This window comes from Varanus komodoensis, unplaced genomic scaffold (assembly GCF_004798865.1).
Source record: "Varanus komodoensis strain SLA01 unplaced genomic scaffold, ASM479886v1 scaffold50, whole genome shotgun sequence".
Taxonomy (NCBI): Eukaryota; Metazoa; Chordata; class Lepidosauria; order Squamata; family Varanidae; genus Varanus; species Varanus komodoensis.
In genome coordinates, this window is record NW_025336088.1 from 117,672 (window position 1) to 135,637 (window position 17,966).

A 17,966-nucleotide genomic window follows, 5' to 3' on the forward strand; every position below is an offset into this window, starting at 1 on the left:
AACTGTAACCAGTGAAGGAATAATGGCTAGGTTGTGGAGGATCTCCAAGTCCACAGGTCCTCCCCTTTCATGTTTTCTTTTTTCAAAAATAAAGCACCTTCCCCAGGTGAGAATTACTTTTGTGGTTTGGCAGGGATGCATGGAATAGCTTGGGAAAGATGACCAAAAAGGAAGCCATGGCTGCTTATATTGCAGAGATGAAGAAGGCAGCCCAGAAGGTAGGAAATGGGAAACACCCTTCTTATTCCAATCTGTTCTGTGGGGCTGACTGGATGGGTTGCCATGGTAACTCATTACAGTAAAAAGCATCATTGTAGGTAGGCCGGAGCACAACACTGAACCCTGCTGAGGAACACATGGCAAGGGACGTAGGGAGGAGGCATGGCAATGAAAGCATTTCAGTGCTCAGGTCTGAATGGATATCTGGGAGTCCGGAGGTTGAGCACTCTTGGCTCTCAACCTCCAACCGGTTGTGAATGGAATGGAGGAGTATTTTCACCAATTTAGAATGTGTCAGATGTTTGAGATTCAAAGTGAAATTTTGATTCTAAAATTAGCTTTTTTTCAGAGAGCTTGGCACGAGGTAAATTGCCAAATTCATGATTTATGCCTTGGGCTGAATTTAGTTTTTTAATCTTCTAAGTACAACAGCATGCATGAATGGAAATGTTCTATTAAACAATCCCAAATAGGGAAATATTTTTGCATTTTGGCAGGCAGATTTGTGTTTAGATGTATTTGTTTGAGAATTCCTTCCTCTGCAACTTCTTCCCCTCACTCTTCTAATTTTCATCCTTGTGGCAAATGGGGTGAAACATCCATAAAAGATTCAGAATTTTTCTAAAACTGTTCATCATTTATAAACCCCTAAAAAGCTTGACGTAGGATATTTGAGAATATGTTTTCTCCCTTACTAGCCTGCTCAGCCACTGAAGTCATTCAGTGAGGCACTCCTGGTGGTTCTGTGTAGGACTTGCACACCATTTGGACTCTGCTTAGAGAAAAGCTTTGCATGTATTCCTTCTTTCTCTGTGGAATTCCCAGCCTGTTTGGGTCAAGCTGGCCCTTGTTTTGTTTTTGGCACCAACCAAGGACAGTTGTATTTAGGCATTTTCTTGTGTTTTATTGCCACAATCTATTTTTTAAAGCTTATGATATATTTGGAGTGATAACACTGATTATGATTCTCCCTTTTATTGTTCATTGCTTTGATATTTGATATTTTACTGGGTGTAGAGCAGTGAATACATTTCGTATATCATAAAAATTAAGAATACTGCTCATAAGTTGGAGCTTTCTTAGTCCGGCGATTACAGAACCATACTGCTTTTGCCTCCTATTTTATTTTATGGATATTTCCTTCTCCTGGCACATGATTGACTTGCTGAAAATCCATTCTGGAATTGCTTAATTATTGGAAGGGTGAGGAAAATATGCTCAAAGTGCCATCTTCTGTGTGGGTCACAGTCATGGGGCAGAAAGAATGTGCCCCTCTGGCAGCAAACAGCACTTTTACTTAGTAAAGTTGGATCTCCCACTGCTCCTTTACAAAGATCAAGGTGGTTTACTGGTGCTTTTAATGATCTAGGAGTTAGATCAGGCCTAGGCCTGCTTTGCTTCAACAGTGCTGCAGCTTCAGGTGCTCCCAGACCATTCACTAGGTCCCAGTGAAAGGTCTTGTACCACCTGGAATCCCTTCTAGGACTTTCTGGCAGGTCATCAACACCGTGCCCATGGATGAATCCTCGGAGGACATGTTTGTATACTTCAAACCACTCTATGAAGTGATTCCTGATATGCCCAGACCCCCTGAGTCCTTCTTCAAGAATAAAACAGGTATGCCCATCAGCAGCAAAGGTAAGTGGGTGGGGCAGTCCAAACATGCTTTCCGGTTGTTGTATTGAGGCAGCAGAGCGTGCCCCAATCTTTGGGCTGGTGGTTTTCAAATCATTACATGAAAGTCAGCTTGGGTCCCTGCCTTTCAGCCTCCCCAGTGCTTCTTTGCACACTTTCTGTGAGTTTGCAGAGACACCCTTCCACCCTGCCTGGCCTCCAAAGTGCTTCTTGCTTAGCAGCCCAAGGCTCAGCTGGATGACCTTGTGTCAGTTCATTCCACAATCACATAATTCAAGGCAAGGCGTCCTTAATCTTGCAAGCAGCACGTCCTTCTCTGAGCTTGCTCAGGTGCAGTTTCCCTCTATCAGCCTGGAGCATAGGCAGCTCCCACCTCCTAATCTTCAGGATGTTGGCAGGCAAGAAAGGCAGCCACCTCCAACCTTGATTTGGAGTTCAGTGCATGCTGGGTTTCTTTTTCTAAATAACTTATCCATTCTTTAACCCGTCTTTGATCTTTTTCCCAAAAGGGAAACTTGGCCTACATCCCAATTCTTATCGCTTCTCTTCACAGTGTGACAGTGGAGCCCTATTGCTGGCTGGGTCACCAGCAGTGGAGCTAGTCACGTTTGCAGAGCTGCCCTCAGTACCTGTTCCAGGGTTGAGGATTTTAATAAAATTCCAGTAAAATACCCACTAGTGAATTTCCTTTCACGTTCGTGGGCCTATAGTTGCAGGCTTACATGACAGCAGCAGATAGCTTGAAGCCACCATTTTAAATTTCCCACACTGATGCTTCACCATGGTCATTGTGAGAAATGTTAACGGGTCACTTGCAGATCTGAGCGCGGGGGACAGGGGAGGAAGCCCAGAACTGGCTGGTATGCAGTGGCAGTTGCTCCAGGACACCGGGTGTTGACCCCAGGGCCTGGCTTCTATTGATTTCAACAGCAGAATTTTCTTGTACAAGAGAATTTCCTAGTTACTTGTGCCACGTGCATTGGCACTGTCTACCTGCAGCTTTTTAATGCAGCCCAAATCTGCCATCTGAGATGGCTGCCTCCTTGCTTCATAGCAAAGCCAGCTCTGCCTGCCTAGCTCTTGTATACACAGCCAAGAAAAGCATGTTCTTGGTGCAGCAGGCATCCTCAAATGTAGGTTACAGCTTAGCTGAAAAGCCTCCCATGCACACTCACTGGATTTTTCTTGAACTTCAGTTCCTTTCTTCAGTGGAAAGTTGATCATGGTTGTAGGCTGAAAAGTTCATTGTTCATTGAGGAGGGATGATTAAAAGACTGGGTGGAAGAGGCTCTTGTCCATAATAACTTTCTTTCCCATCACTCCCCACTGCAGTCAATAATGATAGTTGCTAGATTAGGCCCTAAGAGACCACACACACACACACACACACACACACACAGAGTATAGCAGTGTCATTATCATGTTTCTGCTGCTACCTGTCCTACACGTGTCCCTGATCATAGTTTGTACCTTTCTGTGCAAAGGCTAGCCTGACTATCAGTGGCCAAGGAAGCTGTAGTTGGGCTGAAAGAAGAGACCAATAATTCCCAAACCATGTGCTACTCCTAGTGGTGCCTGAGAAATAACGAACTAAAGGCTCCTATCAGCTCAGAGTATTCACCCATCTACAAAGGATGCTGCTTGCTGCATCTTTGAACAATTCCATACAGCATTTCATCCCTGCTTTTCATGGGAGTGGGCAAATCTGCCACAGCTGGTAATAAATGGATCATTCAGTCACTCCAGATGCAGAGACACAACAGAATTAAATGCCCAGGCAAGGGTGGGAGGGGGGCACATGCCAAGGCAGTCACTTATTCAGAAGCACACAGGGCGGGTGTATCTGAGGCTGCACACTCGTACATATTTAAAAGTAAAAATGTTCAGCCTCAGAACATGGATTGAAGCATCCAGTTTTAATGTAGAGTGGGCCATGAATAGTAGACACCTGGGAAATGCTGAAAGATGCCCTTACCTCTGGTTTCCCACTGGGCTATATTACTAGCCCTAAATTGCAGGACTTATCCCTGCCTGAGGAGCACCCTCCTCCATGTGCCACGGCTCATGCAAACAGTAAAGAGCAGCCACAGTACACAGGAAGGGGCAGGCGCTGCCAGAGCACCTTTGCTGCCTTTCACACCGGGAGAACACGAGAGATTCTTTTCTGTTGTAAGCCTTGACACCAAGTGGCGGCTGTGTCAGGGAAGGATCCCTTAGCATTGTGCAGTCATTCCTGAGATCTGAAAACAGTCCTGCCAGTTTGGGTGTCATTGTTTGCCTTGTGGCCACCAAATGTTAAATAGGATGCTTTCATACTTAAATGAAAATGCCCAGTTTTCATTTGCTCTTAAATGTTCTCTGGAAGTGAGGATGTTCATCTTGCACTGATTGCTGGGTGGGGCTTCCGTGCCTTCACGTGGCACAGGCAGACGCAGTTGCTGGCTGCTGCAGCGTCCCTGCCACTGAGAATGCGGCTAGCTGTGCTCCGGGATGGAGGGCAGGTTTTGTCCCCACAGCAGTGGCCCAAGGATAGCACTCTGCCATACTGTTAAGGGTAATGGTCACATTCATACACATGGGAGAGAATGAGGAGTCTATTCAGAGGACACCAGTGAGAAGGGAATGAAGCTGCTCTCTCATCCTCGTGACTCCAGCCAGTAAGAGCTAAGCCTGCAGTCTTCTCCTGTGTCCTGTTTCTTGATACAGTCAAATCTGGTAGAAATTGGAGACAAAATATCTAGAGTAAGAGAGAGATTGGCTGTTCTCTGTAAGTGGGGAGATTCCTATGCATCTCCCCACTTAACAGAGGGAGATACATACGTAGGCAAGGGAGCTCTCAGTGGGAATCTGCGCTTGCTCAGAGACAAGAACACTGGGTTTTCTTGGGAGGAGATGTGAGGGTTTGGGATTCCATTGTACACAGCCTGACAAGACTTCATTCTGAGCAAGAAACGGTTGCTTCCTTCTCTGCTAGACACTGATGCCTCCAGAACTGATAAGCTTATCTCTAAGCAAGTTCATGGATTAATTGAAGCTTGACTCTTGGTTCTTAATGAGCTGTGCATAACCTGAGCAGTGGGATTCAAACAAGGCTCTTGCATTTCTTCTCTTTAGTAAATCGGATAAAATGCTGTTAAATCTGAGTTGCTCCACAGCTCTTGAAGGCTAAATCTATAGTTAGCATTAAAGCAAGAAGAAGTGCTTCCTTTGATTCTGCTTTTAGCGTGCATTTGGAATATGATCTGAGTGATACGGGTGCCAGTGCACATACCCTGGCTGCCTTGCGAGGGACAGCAGCTCCGTGGTGGAGTCCCTGCTTGGCTTGCAGAAGGCCCCAGGTCCAACCCCTGGCATCTCTGCACAGGGCTAGGAAAGAACCCTGTCTGAAACCCAGGAAGGAAAGCCACTTCCAGGCACTGTCCACAGCATTGGGCTAAATGGGGCAGGGCTCCGGCCCCGTAAAAGGCAGCTTCCTGTGTCCTTGGCTTTAATCTTTATCGTACAACACCAAGTACTGGGAGCCAGAGGTGGAGTCTCCTGAGCCAGGTAAAGGACCTGAATCCCCAGCATCTGAACTTTCAGGCATTACCAGTTACCACGTACACACTCATTCTTCTGTCTACATCCATTGTTCTCCACATCTAAGCAGTGATTTTTTCTATTGCAGAGCCAGTCCACAACATTACTGAGAACAGCCAAATGACTGGTGATACAGAGAGTGAGATATTCTGTGATAGCCTGGAACAGGTGGCTCCTGATCAGGTGATTAGAGGACAGAGGCTGGCAGTGTGGGGCACCAAAAACAGGCTTCCTTTCACAGCATCCTAGCTTGAAGACTCCCTCTTAACTACAACTCTTTTATTTGAGGTTGCTTCCAGATGAGGCTTTTATGGCACCATCATCCTGCCTCACTCATGCAAGGTCCAGACATCTTTGTCGAGCACTTGTAGTCTTTTCCCACTGCCTCTTCCATCTCTTTCCTTACTGCAGAAAATCTGCTAAGGAAAAAAGGATGGATTTGTGACACATTGCCTTCTTGATTGTTGACATTAAGAATTTGAAAGCTCTTGAACTGACAACATCACAGGGCTGCTTTATAAAGTGATTCCTTTTTTAATTCATAAATTTAAGGTCACATTTGCAGCAACAATTGTCCCCAACAAGGCTTTCTGAAACATACTGATTGATGTCTTTTAAGACAGCATTTGCAAGATCTGAGCACTTTGACTGGAGCAGGGTTCCTTATAAGATTTCTACTCCTTGGTAGGTTAATTCACATTATGTGAATTCATTTACTAAGCAACATGAAATTTGAAAACATACCAAAAATTACAGAAGGTAAGAAACAAACAATGACTTTGCTTTAGTCTTAAAATACAGGAGCACGAAGCATGTTCAGATTTTACTTTTTCAGCTCTTCCTGAGCAAAGCTGGTTAACCAGAATGCACTTTGCAGCCCTATCAAGAAATGAGGACAGCTCTGCCTGCCTGCCTATTGAAACTCCCTTCTCTTGCCATAGTTTGTGACAGCCCTCAAAGTGTTTTATGACTTCTATCTCAGAACTATAACACTTGCACTCCCTTGGGGAATGCTGGAGCGGTGGTTCTGTGAAAAGAGAGCTAGCTGGGATTATGGGAGTTGACAACACATCTGGCTGAACAGTCCGCTCATAATACAGCTCCCCAAGATTCCCAATGGTTAAAGGACTGTGAAACTTACACACTGTAGTCTCCACATGCCCTGGCTCTTGCACACTAACTCGCTCTCTCTTCTCCCACAGGCCAGGAGGGTATCAGCCAAGCAAATCGTTCCTCTGAGCAAACCTCACAGCATTCAGGCTGGTGAGCAAAGTGGGCACAAGCCTTCAGTTCATGCACTGTGTACAGCCAGGGAAGGAGAGCTGAACAAAGCTGGTACCACAGATGTGAGACAGGCATTGTGCCTTAAAAAACTGAGCTCCACAAGAGAAGAGACAGGTCAGAAACAGGTCTTTTAGCTGTTGTGACATGTGTTGCTGACATAGCTCCTGTGCAAATTATAACATTAAAATTCTGTAATGAATTTGGTTTAATTCTGGGATAAGAGAGAGACCAAGTCTGGTAGAAAACATTTTAATAGAAAAGGAAAATGACAGATCTGCCAGAAAATGCAAGGACTGTGACACTCTGAGAAAAGAGGTAAGCACTGTGAATTATAGGCAGGAAAAGACAGATAGGATGTGTGAGAGTGGGGATACTGTAGAAATCTGTGAAACCTTTTTCCAATTTTCTTTCCATTACACAGAACATGGTGGTAGGTAAGATGGTAGAAATCTGAGCCTATACAACATTCTGTTCTAGGGACAATTGCTATATTACAGTGATTATATACTTGAAGGGAAATGCCTCTGCATTTAGTAAGGCAGCACACCAGAGGGTTAAATTTCTCATAGTCTTCTCTCTGTTGTGACAGCTTCCTGCAGGGATAAGCAGCATGGCACCTGTGGACACTGGTGTGCACCATTTCAATGCCCACCAAAGTGCCTTACTCCCCTACAGATTATTCATTTTTATTTTTTAATAACAAAAATACCTGAGTAGCAGCTGGGCTTGCTTCAAAGCAAAGTCAGTCCTCTGGCTGCTTCTCTGTTCTTTTCTACTAACTACCTCCAGGCCACACATATTCTGAGGTGGCCACAAGCTGGAACTGCTTTCATCTGTACGATGCTTGCTTTGTGATGATGCACAGAACAGCAACCCCAATTGCCAGATGTGCACACAGGCCCCCCAAAGTTGCCAAGTTTACCACATGTCAGAAGAACGTTATGTGTGGGAGCATGAATAGGATCCATCGCCAACCCTGGACCTGGTTTGCGCATGCATCAGAATGAGGTGGAATGGACAGGAGATGTTAAAACAGCCTCTGCAACATCAGACTGCGAGTTGTGGGGATCGTGGGGATCGTATTTCTGAATGCCCCCTTGTGTTTTAGAAAATGCTCCCTGCAAGTACAACAGCAGCAAGTAGTCTGGGCTAGAAGCGTTTCCACTGATGCAGGAGCTTTCAGCATTTATGTTACCATGGAGGCACTTTCAAAATGTAGTGATGTAGTTTATTGCCTCATTCTGACACAAGTGTGAAGGCCAAAGTAGACCTGCCATTAATCACATGGTAGGCCCAGTGTGCTTGTGTTCCTTTCCTAAATAGGAGCCTGGGATCAGGATTGGAAATGTAGTGTAGAGGGCTTTTATCTTGTGCCCTTCCCATGGGCTAGCCTAGAGTACCCATGAGCATACCATCTCCACCATGGACCCTGAATGGGAACCTCTGTTGGTGGAGGGGTAGGGGGAGATTCAGATCAGCATGTAGCAGAAGATTAAAATCCCATTTCCCAGTGCTAAGGTCCCAATGTGGACCTGCCCCATGGCTGCTCTTCAGAAGAACAAAATGTAAACAATCAGTTTGGGCCTGGGCGACTGGCCAAGACAAAAAGACTAAATGGTTAAAAGGTGATGTTTCTGTTTTTCCTCACCCCTGGTTGGCTTCCTCCTCCTTTTTCGCCCTCATCCACTTCTCACTGAACTGCTCTTGTGCTTGTACTCACAGCAGTGTAGCAGCAGAGGAACTGCACCCCAAATGGTAACGGGCACATATACCATATGCAGTCTTCAGAGAGCTTTTCTAGTTCAGTTGCTGTCCTGGATAACGTGGCACTGTTTACGCCCTAGCCCCAAGCCTATTGCACCATCCTGGAGGCACTTCTTCACCATGCTGCTGCAAGAGGCTGGAGTTGGTGAATTTGTGGCCTGGAACAGCTTTCTGAGGAAACTTGTCCTACATTCAGTGCCCATAATATGTTGCCTGAGGCAGATGGCATAGTCTGCACCCTGCCTCAGGATGAGGCTGGCTCGGTGGGGCAGGCATTGCCTGATACTGCAGAAAGCTCCACTGAGTGCTCCCACCCCTCCCTCCACCCACGCAGGAACATCCTGTTACATTCCTGGACTGCTCCTCTGGCCTGTTCAGGCTCTTGGCCTTGAGAGAGGCTCATTAGTAACACACCTGTGGAGACAAGGCAGCTGTCCCCCTCCCCCCATCCCTTGACTTTTGCCTATCCTGCTGTAATCCTTCCTCCCATTTTTCCAGAAGTTACATGCTACTTTCTAGGGAACCTTTTTACCCAGCCCCTGTGCACAATCAGGGAACAGGGTGACTCATCAGATCCTGAATGTGAGGAAGTCTTTAAAAAGGAGTTGGGGTAAGGGGCCCAATTCTTACACCACCCAGTCTCCTGACCCTGGTGGGATTATTCCTGATTTCCCAATGGAAAAGAATTAAGAAATTTGGGGGTAGTGGGAAATCTCCTGATCTGAACAATTAGCCCCTATAAAGATGAGCACATAAAGGTGTTCCAACAGGCAAGTAGTGGCAGTGGCTGTCCAGGGTCATGTGCCTCTGTATTTGACAGCTGCAAATGCACTTGGAATTGTCTGCATGAAAAGTAGGGGCTTAGCTAATGTTTGGTTTATCCCACCCATCAGAGGTTTAGATGAGGGTTTTTCTTTAATCAGGTGTCATTTCCAGGCAAGTTTCAGCTCCACTTACTTGCATCTTAATATTTAAGCACTGCTTTCTATTAGTTCTCATGTAATGAAACCCCCTGCTATTTGTGGGGCCCATGCAGCATTCGGTGGGTGAGGGGGAGGCTTTGATATGAGAAAATGGTTAAAATCAAGAGCAGCAGTGGCAGTGCCTAACCCCAACCCCAACCCCAACCCCAACCCTGAAGAGTCAGAGAGACATTTACTGGCTGCCAAAATCATTCATGGCCACATTTCCACAGTTTGCACATGTAGAATTAGAGTGGATGTGATTTTCAGGTAGATTTGTGTCTTGGAGCCCTCCTTTTAGATATTAATTTCCATTTCCACAATTCTAGTTCCCTTTTTGGTTCACAGCCTATTAGCCATGTGTAAGAAATCCTCCTGCTGTAAGCCTATTTGATCTCTCGGTTCTGTCTTACATCACAGACCCACAGACTAGCCCCGATGAGACAGTTCTGAGCACCAACAGTCCTGAAGCTGTCAGTGAGAACCTGGCAGATGTCTTGATCCAACAGGAAGTGAATCTGCAGGTGACAAGCACCATTCAGGCTTTGCAGCAGGATGTGAAGGAAGTGATGGAGAGACTCAGCTACCTGGAATCATGGGCAGCCTTGCAGGTACATTCCTAGGGAAAATATGTCATGCTACAAACTGCTGATCAGTTGGGGCTGCACCTAGGATTGTTAGCCACTAGGATGCAGTCCTAAAGTTAATAGAGATTTCGCAAGAACAGAAGTTCCTTGCTTACCAGGCAAGACTTCTTGCGTGCTGGAAGAGTACAACAGCAGGCAAGAAGAGGCATCAGGAGATATGTTGCATCAACATCTGATAAGTGTTTGGTGGGGACGCAGGAGGGTGACTTCCAAGTGCCTTCTCCCCCATTTTGATATTTGACCAATATGCAAAAGTATCTCTGTTTTGGCAGGGCTTTGGCATTCTGAAATGATCATTCTCTCTTCTCTGCACAGTTTTCATGTTCAGCTGATGAAAGTTTCATCTTCTCATTTTAAATGTTTGTTGTGACATTTTATTGTACGCTCTTGCAAACTGATGATTTTATTGCTGCTGGTCACCTTATGTATCTACTGTGGACGGTGACATAAAATGTGATATGTGAAATAAAAATAAGCTTCCCTGGAAGTTGCTGAGGAAACAATCCTGTGGTCCCTGGACACTGTCTAAAGGGCCACAGGAGGCTGGAGAATCTCCCCTCCAAGGTCTGAGGCTGAATTCTGACACAGAATGGAGAGTTGTAGGTTGGGCACTTGCACCTGCTGGCCTCTACGGTCAGAACAGGGGACAGTCTGGTGGGTGGAAAGAGGCTGAGATATGAATTACTCTGAGGTTTCTTCTGTCCCTCCCCCAAGTGCCATTGCTAGATGTGCCAAAAAGCTCATGTAGCCAAAAAATAAAAATAAAAAGGAAAGGAAAGGGAAATAGAACGAAAGATGGGAGGGGAGGGGGGAAGAAAACAGGGCAAGGGGAGCACAGGGAGGCAAAGATTGCCTTTCTTCAGGCCCTGCACTGGATGATCTGAAGCCTCCAATTTTGTGGGCTTCTGATCATAGAGGATGGAGTCTATAGTGTTGTCTCCTGAATTGCTAGCCCAAAAACATAAAGCAGTCTCTCTACTGGAAAAGGTCAGGGATCATTTGTTAATGAAGAAACCTTCACAGCAATTAAAACTTGCAAGGATTTGCTATCTGGTTCCCTGTTATCTCATATGGTAGGTGTACAGAAGAGTTTCATGATGCTTGTTGGCTGGCCAGTGTTGAGGTAGCCATGCCTACTGATGTCATCTCTCTCTCCCCCTCTCCTCCCCCCCCCACTCTCGCTCTCACACACATGCACACCACAACCCTTTCAGCATTCAGCAGCTGTTTTTCTTCATGCTGGCCAAGCCCTTGGTTTCTACCAGCATCCCAACAGAGACTCCAATCACCAGCCAAAGCAACCCAGCTGCCGGGGCTAACGAGAATGGAGGACACACAGAACCGCCTTTCCCAGCAGCAAGTCCAGCCCATCGTATTTTGCCACCTCCAGCAAGGCAGGAGTGCCGCTGCTGCTGCCGCCACTGCCCACGTGCTCAGTTCCCAGCTTGCCTGCTCACCTGTCCAGCTGACTGGCTGCTCACCCCTGCCTGTGCCCCAGCTGCAGGGCTCCTGCACCTGGGGCAGCCAACCTCTCACTTGCCTCATGGCACTTGGGCAGAGCTTGCAGAAGCTCCTGCAAATGTTAGGCAAGTGCACAGTCCAGTGCAAAGGGCAAGTGAAGCCTAGCCATCTGCTCCTTGCACGAGCTCCCATAAGCATCAGTTCTGCAAGGGCTGGATGAGTGTACCCCCCACCACCACCCAGAAATCCCCACATCCTTGCCAAGGAGCCAGTGGGTGAGGAGGTAGCACTGGGGAGTGGAAGCCTGGAACAGAGGGAACCCAAGCCTCTGCTAGTCAGATAGGTGACCTCTGTGAGCTGAAATTGTCCACAGCCATGATTATATAAAAAAGGGTTTCACCAGTTTGTAGGAGGAGAACAAGAAAGCAGGTAAAGCAGTGTTTTGATAGCTGGCACATACTTTTCTCCTAGATTCTGGGTGAAGGCACACTTTACCCCATAATAGATCAAGGATGAACTATTTCTGGGCTTGCAGATGTTTTGGCTTATAATTCTCATGATCCCTCACCATTGGCTATGCTGGGAAGGGTTGGTGGAGTTTCTCCTCCCCTCCCAGCCAAGCCACCTGGAGGATCACAGGTTGCCCTGCCCAGCTCTATAAGCACTAAGGAAAAGGTGTGAGAAGGGGCAGGAGGACATTAAGAAGTTTTTTTTTTTTTTAATAAGCAAGTGCAAAACAAGACTAGTGGAAAAATAGAAACAAAATTAAATAGTGCACTTAGTGAATAGGTTGACAATCTCACAAGATGACCTTTTAACAAGGATAATAAACCTGTGTTGGGGAGAAAGGTGTGTATTTGATTAGTGTTGAGTTGTAAATCTTTGAGCAAACAACCAAGAATGCAATTCTTACATATTTAAAATGTTTACATAATTCAATAATATGCATCTTCAAAAGAGCTTTTTAAAATAAAGTACAAGATGGAATAGTGCACAGGCTTCTAGCCTGCATAAATACTTATCATGATGCTGCTGTCTTTCAGGACCATAGAGAAATGCTGAATCCTAGCCCACTGACCATACTGCATGATGGAAAGGTACAGTGCTCCACTGTGGCTTCTCTCCCAGCCAGTACAGAATGTACTGCACTAGCTGCCTCTCTGAAGTCAGAAATTCATTCTCAGAGATGGGGAAAGGGGTCTTTCCACTGCATGGGGAGGGGAGGATATAATTTATCCTGAGCCTCCTTCCTTCCCCCTCTGTTGCACCCTCACTAGTCAGGCTGAAAAGCTCCTCTAGCAAAAAAAATCAAGGAGCAGGGGATGAAGAGGCAAAGATAATTTCCACCATGCCTTCTGTCCTTCTGACTTCAGTGCTGCAGGACATAGGAATCCACTGAGTGTAGGGGCTTCAAAGTAGCAATGGTGCAGTCCATAGGATTGCATCCTATATAGATAAGAGTCTGGACATTAGTAAAAAAAAAGTTTCTGCCATCATTCCTTGCTTGTGATCAGCCCCCATTTAGCAGCAGGGAAATTTTAATCAATGAACAAGGTCTGAGTTGATAAATTCCACCTATTTGATCACCTTTATATAAAACCTAAACTGGGAGATAAAGTAAGTCACTTGGAGAAGTGTAGAAGTGTTGAGAACCGGCATGAGGTAACATTCTTCTCTTGTTCCACAGGAACTGCCCAGATGGCCTGTACACCTGTCTCCTCCTACCTGGTTTTTCTTGCTCACATGGCCTTTCATTGCCCAGTTGCTCCTTTGGTGTTTTCAGAGACAGAAGAGGTGAATTGCTAGCTGTCTTCTAGCAGCATTTTTCAAACAAATGAAGAAAGAGCTAGAAAGTTCTGAAGGTTTAAAACACTGGATTCCTGCCAACATTTCTACCATCAGGGCACAGCATGTCTTGATCTTTGCCTAACTGCAGTCCTGTAGTCCTGAAGTGGGGAGGGAAGATGCTTAATTAGATTTGATTTATACCAAACACAGAGGAGAGAGGCAAATGTACTTTCAGTTAGCATGAAGAAGGATTCAAGGAAAAACAGAAACAAGGCTTCTTCAGACAATCCAGTCCACATTAAGCCTTCACAACAAGGTCTCCCATCACTTTATAAGACTCTCTGTTGTGGAGTTGGCAGGCAGGCTTTCCTTGCCTATAATTTAGGAAGGGGTCCTTTTCTCAGCAAATCCCTTATCTCCCAAAGAAGGGGTGGATTTTCGAGATTGCTGTTTGGTCTCAGGGTATCTAACCCTTTCCAGCTGTGGCAGAGCTTCATGTTAATAAAGAAACTGCAGTCCTCATCCTTCTCTTGCCTGTTTCAGAAGTTGTTTTGGAATGTTTGCACACTGATTATTTGTTGTGTATGAACTGGAAAGGTGATGTAACAAAGAATAAGCTCAAACCCATTGCCCTGATGCAGCGGCTGAGATGTTTTAGCAGAGAAATTTGCACCTATGCATCTGTTCATTTTTGTATGAATTACTGTGTTTAAGATGCAGGCAAGTAAGCCAATTAGTTATTCCAAATCACAGAGAAAAGAGGCAACCCCTTGGGAGTAAGGTGATGGTTTCCACATGCCCCTGCCCCTCGAGGAGTCAGACAGTACCCATTCAGGGAGATCTTGCTCTGCACCAGCTCCCTTGAGGTGAACAGCACAATTCTAGATTTGGAGGGCATGCTGTAGACAGTCTAGTCCTGCCACCTGCTTGATACTTCAGCTTTTGATCTGTATCTGCAATCAGTGGTTTTCTAACCTCTACTGGAAGAGCTACCCCATCCTCACAATTGGTGCCATTGACCATCTGTTCTTAATATAATTAAGTCTCTCATGTTCAACCAATATCTACCTGCTTGTAAGTTAAGCTCTTTAGCTTTTGTCCTGCTTTCTGGGGAAGCAAAAAGCAAGCCTGCTTAGCCCCAGGTGTGCTATGATCAGACAGGATGATAATGCAGGGACATATGGGCAAGCAAACACCACAAGAAAGAGCAACCTCCCACACAAACCCCACTTTGGGTGGGTGGGTGGGGGGACTTTTTGGGTTTGGAAGCTGCCTTGCTTTGGCCAACAAAGTAAAAGGAACATTCAATTTTTATGGTCTCATATTAATTTTATGAGACCATAAAAAATCACATAATATGAAAAGGCTTTTAGGGAAATTCTGTGTCATTCAGTATTATTTTCAACAGGCGAAGTGTCAGTGATTAAGGCATGCCACATAGTATGGGTGGAGGGCCCATATATTGATGGCACTGCTGGTGAGATCAGAGTTTCTTGAGGGCCTTTCATACATATGTATCCCCACAAGGGAATGCACCTGTCTATATACATACACATCTCTCAGTATGGGCAGGCCTTCTTCCTTAAGAAAGTGGAGGTCAACCTTGGCCTCATTATTAACAGTGGGATGCATCTAGGCTTAGTCATACTTAGGGTTGTTCCACTGATACTCATAAGATTTATGTTAGTCAGGACAAAGTAAGCCAGCAGAAATCTGGCTTGGCATAATTAAGACACCAACTTTCCATGGGTCTACTCTAAGTATGACTAAATGTAGCATTTCAGTTTTCCACACAAAAGGGAAGAGAGTTAAGTAATGAATTACACCGAGACACCCATGAGGTGGAGGCTAAACCTCTAGAAATCCATGTCTCAGGAAAGTTAAACATTTAACATCTCTCTCTTATATTAAGCCAGATTTCTGCTAGCTAGCTTTACTGCACAGAATGCAAGGGTGAGTCCAGCAGAGACAGCAAGGTGTAGTTACAACACTGGCACAGAGTTCACAATGCCACAGAGAACTCACTGGGTAGCCCTTGGTCAGTCACACTCTGCTGAAACAGTGTCTTGGAGTCACAAGGATAAAAAGTGTGTGTATCCCCAAAATGAATTACCCTCTGACCTCTGGAGGAAGGATGGGATAAATAAAAGTTCTAAACAAATAAGCTATGCAAATGTGTGTAGCCTCATCCTGCAATCTCTTGATCATTACCCATGGTAGACCCAAAAGTGAATTTCAGATCAGACTTGACATGGATATATGTGGAACTGAAGCGTACAAAGGGTCTTTCTGAGATTTAAGAGTGATAGCAGTGACTTTTCAGTCACACTACAATTCTAAGTAGATGCCTGTTCCATACAATACCCTGCCTCAGTGAAGCACAAGCACAACAGAAGTACCCAGATATCCACAAAACAAGCTTGCTACATGGAGATCCAAGTTAATCATTCATTACATAATTTTACATCCTCTGACTGGGCCATGTGCTGGATTCCACTTGTGCTGTTGCTTATAGCTGGGTGTGCATGAACGAATCCAGTGGAAATTAGGGTTGCCCAACAATTTGCACAACTGGACAACTGCTGTAGCTGTGCCTGCTAAGAGCTGTTTGATTAGCACATTATACTGTCATCACCCTGCTGTGAAAAGCTTCCCAGCTGCTTCCTGCACAGCAACCTCTTCTTAAAGGCACAAGAGAAGACTGGTGCAGTTCATGAGATGCCCGTCTAAATGAAGGGATGCCCTCTAAATGAAGACCCTGTCTTCATTTCCATGATTGAAAGTTCTCTACATGTGTCATCAAGAGGAAGAAACTGGCAGTCTTGCCTGGGGCATGGTTGCAAGGATCCTGGAATGGAATTTAGCTGCCAGTTTGCATTCCCTCCTCTTCCAAAGAGGGAGCAGCCTGTCCAAACAAGAGTGAAGCCAAACTTCAGGGAGCAGCCAGCAAGACATTCAAAAATACCAAAACAGAGTTTGCTTGGAACACTTCTAGAAAGCAAGAGCTGCCTCTTTAAAAAGCGAAAAGGATGGATTTTATGTTACAACTATGCGGGAGAAAAACTTAGACAGCAAATTCTAGCATTTTGCAACTAAAAGAAAATTGTTAACTTCCACCAAGTATTAACATTCTTACTGTATCTTACTGTAGCAGTTCTCATGCCATTTTTAGGAGGTTGGTCACCTGTATCCCATTTTACAGAAAGTGACTTGGATCTAAATACCTGACCCACCCCTCTGTTTTTTGTAGGGCCAGCAAGAAATTGGAAATGGTATATGCTTTGAATCTAAAATTGGATTATTTATCTATTTCATGCTATTATATTCCACAAAATAGAATAACTTCTTCCAGCAAACACAGTATTACAAATTTTAGGCTGTAATTCTAAACACACTAGCAAGTCCCACTGAAGTCAGAGTTCTTTCCAAGGGAACATCAGGTTTCTTACTGACCTTGCTCTTTATAGGCAGCAATCTTATATCAATTTACATGTCAGCCAGTTGATTTCAAGTGGACTTACTTCTGAGGAGACATGAATACTATTAAATTATTAACATCCTTTGGCTTACTCAAGAGTTGGTGGATCACTGTTCGGTTCACTCTGAGTCATCCAATAAAACTGACTTGTAATCTGACCAGGATTTCGGAATCACTTCTGCATGGCTTTGGGCAAGTCCTCAACCTTAGTTTCTCCATGTGTAACATACAGGCATTAGGGTGTTTTATTTTCCTAAGCTGAGCACTGTCTTAAAACTTTTATTTTCTGCCTCCACCTTTCTTCTGGGAATCTTTAGTGAGTTTGTAGAAGCTGTCTTTCTGGCAAGAATGTTACTAGCTATGTTTAAAGTGATGTGCAAAATCTGTTTTTCTGTAAACTAATTAAGATATGCCTTGAAAAATCTGAACTTTTAAATCGAAAAAGAATGGAACCGGCTCCTTCACAAGTATACTTAAGATAAATTGTGCTGAATCTAATTTCTTAGTTTGTTTCCTGGGCCTTACAGGACCCTAGTTCCTATACTTCAGTTCTATAGTTTTAAAAAGTATTAATGTTAAGTGGAACCCTGACTATATATGTTTGCAACGTAAGTGCACTTTTGCCTGTACAAAATTTTATGTTGCTCCATTTTTTAAAAATGTGTATTGTATTTCACAATTCTCTCAGGAAAACTATTGCACTAGAAAGAAAAGTTTAATAGCAGTAAAACTGATCAAACTCGCTAATCAGGATGTAAAATAGATAGCAAGACAGGGTTCACTGAACTGCCCAATGAAGTTCAGCCATAACATTAAACAAATAATCCTTGCTTCCTTATCATGGAAAATGAATTCTTATATGATTGACTTTAATATGCAGTCAGTAAAGTGATAAACATATACTCATAAACACTGCCATTTCGGTTTATTTCATCGTCTCCGTGCATGAATTCATCAGCTTAGGAGAGAAGAGGGAATAGCTGGGAGTCAGTCTAGCCCCCAGTACAGGCTATGATCTCAAGGACAGGTCTTCTAGACACTACGAGTAAACACCTCGCCCGCTTGCTCCCAAGGTAAGACGCAGGCGGAGGGCTCAGCGGCAAGCCCACCGCCGCTGCGCCGCTCCGCAGCTCGCTCCCGCGGGCAACG

At 44.9% G+C, this 17,966-nt stretch overlaps 1 protein-coding gene across 5 annotated transcripts in view; it reads left to right on the plus strand.

Moving 5' to 3' along the window:
- The window catches only part of ACBD4 (acyl-CoA binding domain containing 4), a 32,100-nt gene extending 18,239 nt beyond the window's left edge, over positions 1-13,861 (plus strand). For 2 of the 5 annotated variants that reach the window (XM_044447079.1, XM_044447078.1), the window contains exons 4-10: positions 134-218; positions 1,716-1,857; positions 5,522-5,616; positions 6,636-6,831; positions 9,864-10,054; positions 12,595-12,648; positions 13,239-13,861. In XM_044447079.1, coding sequence (XP_044303014.1) covers positions 134-218; positions 1,716-1,857; positions 5,522-5,616; positions 6,636-6,831; positions 9,864-10,054; positions 12,595-12,648; positions 13,239-13,349 — 874 coding nt within the window. In that variant the 3' untranslated portion in view covers positions 13,350-13,861. Of the gene's footprint in view, positions 1-133; positions 219-1,715; positions 1,858-5,521; positions 5,617-6,635; positions 6,832-9,863; positions 10,055-11,304; positions 12,649-13,238 lie in introns of all 5 variants that reach the window. The other 3 variants (XR_006416385.1, XM_044447081.1, XM_044447080.1) reach the window with 3 other exon arrangements.
- The last annotated feature ends 4,105 nt before the right edge of the window (positions 13,862-17,966 follow it).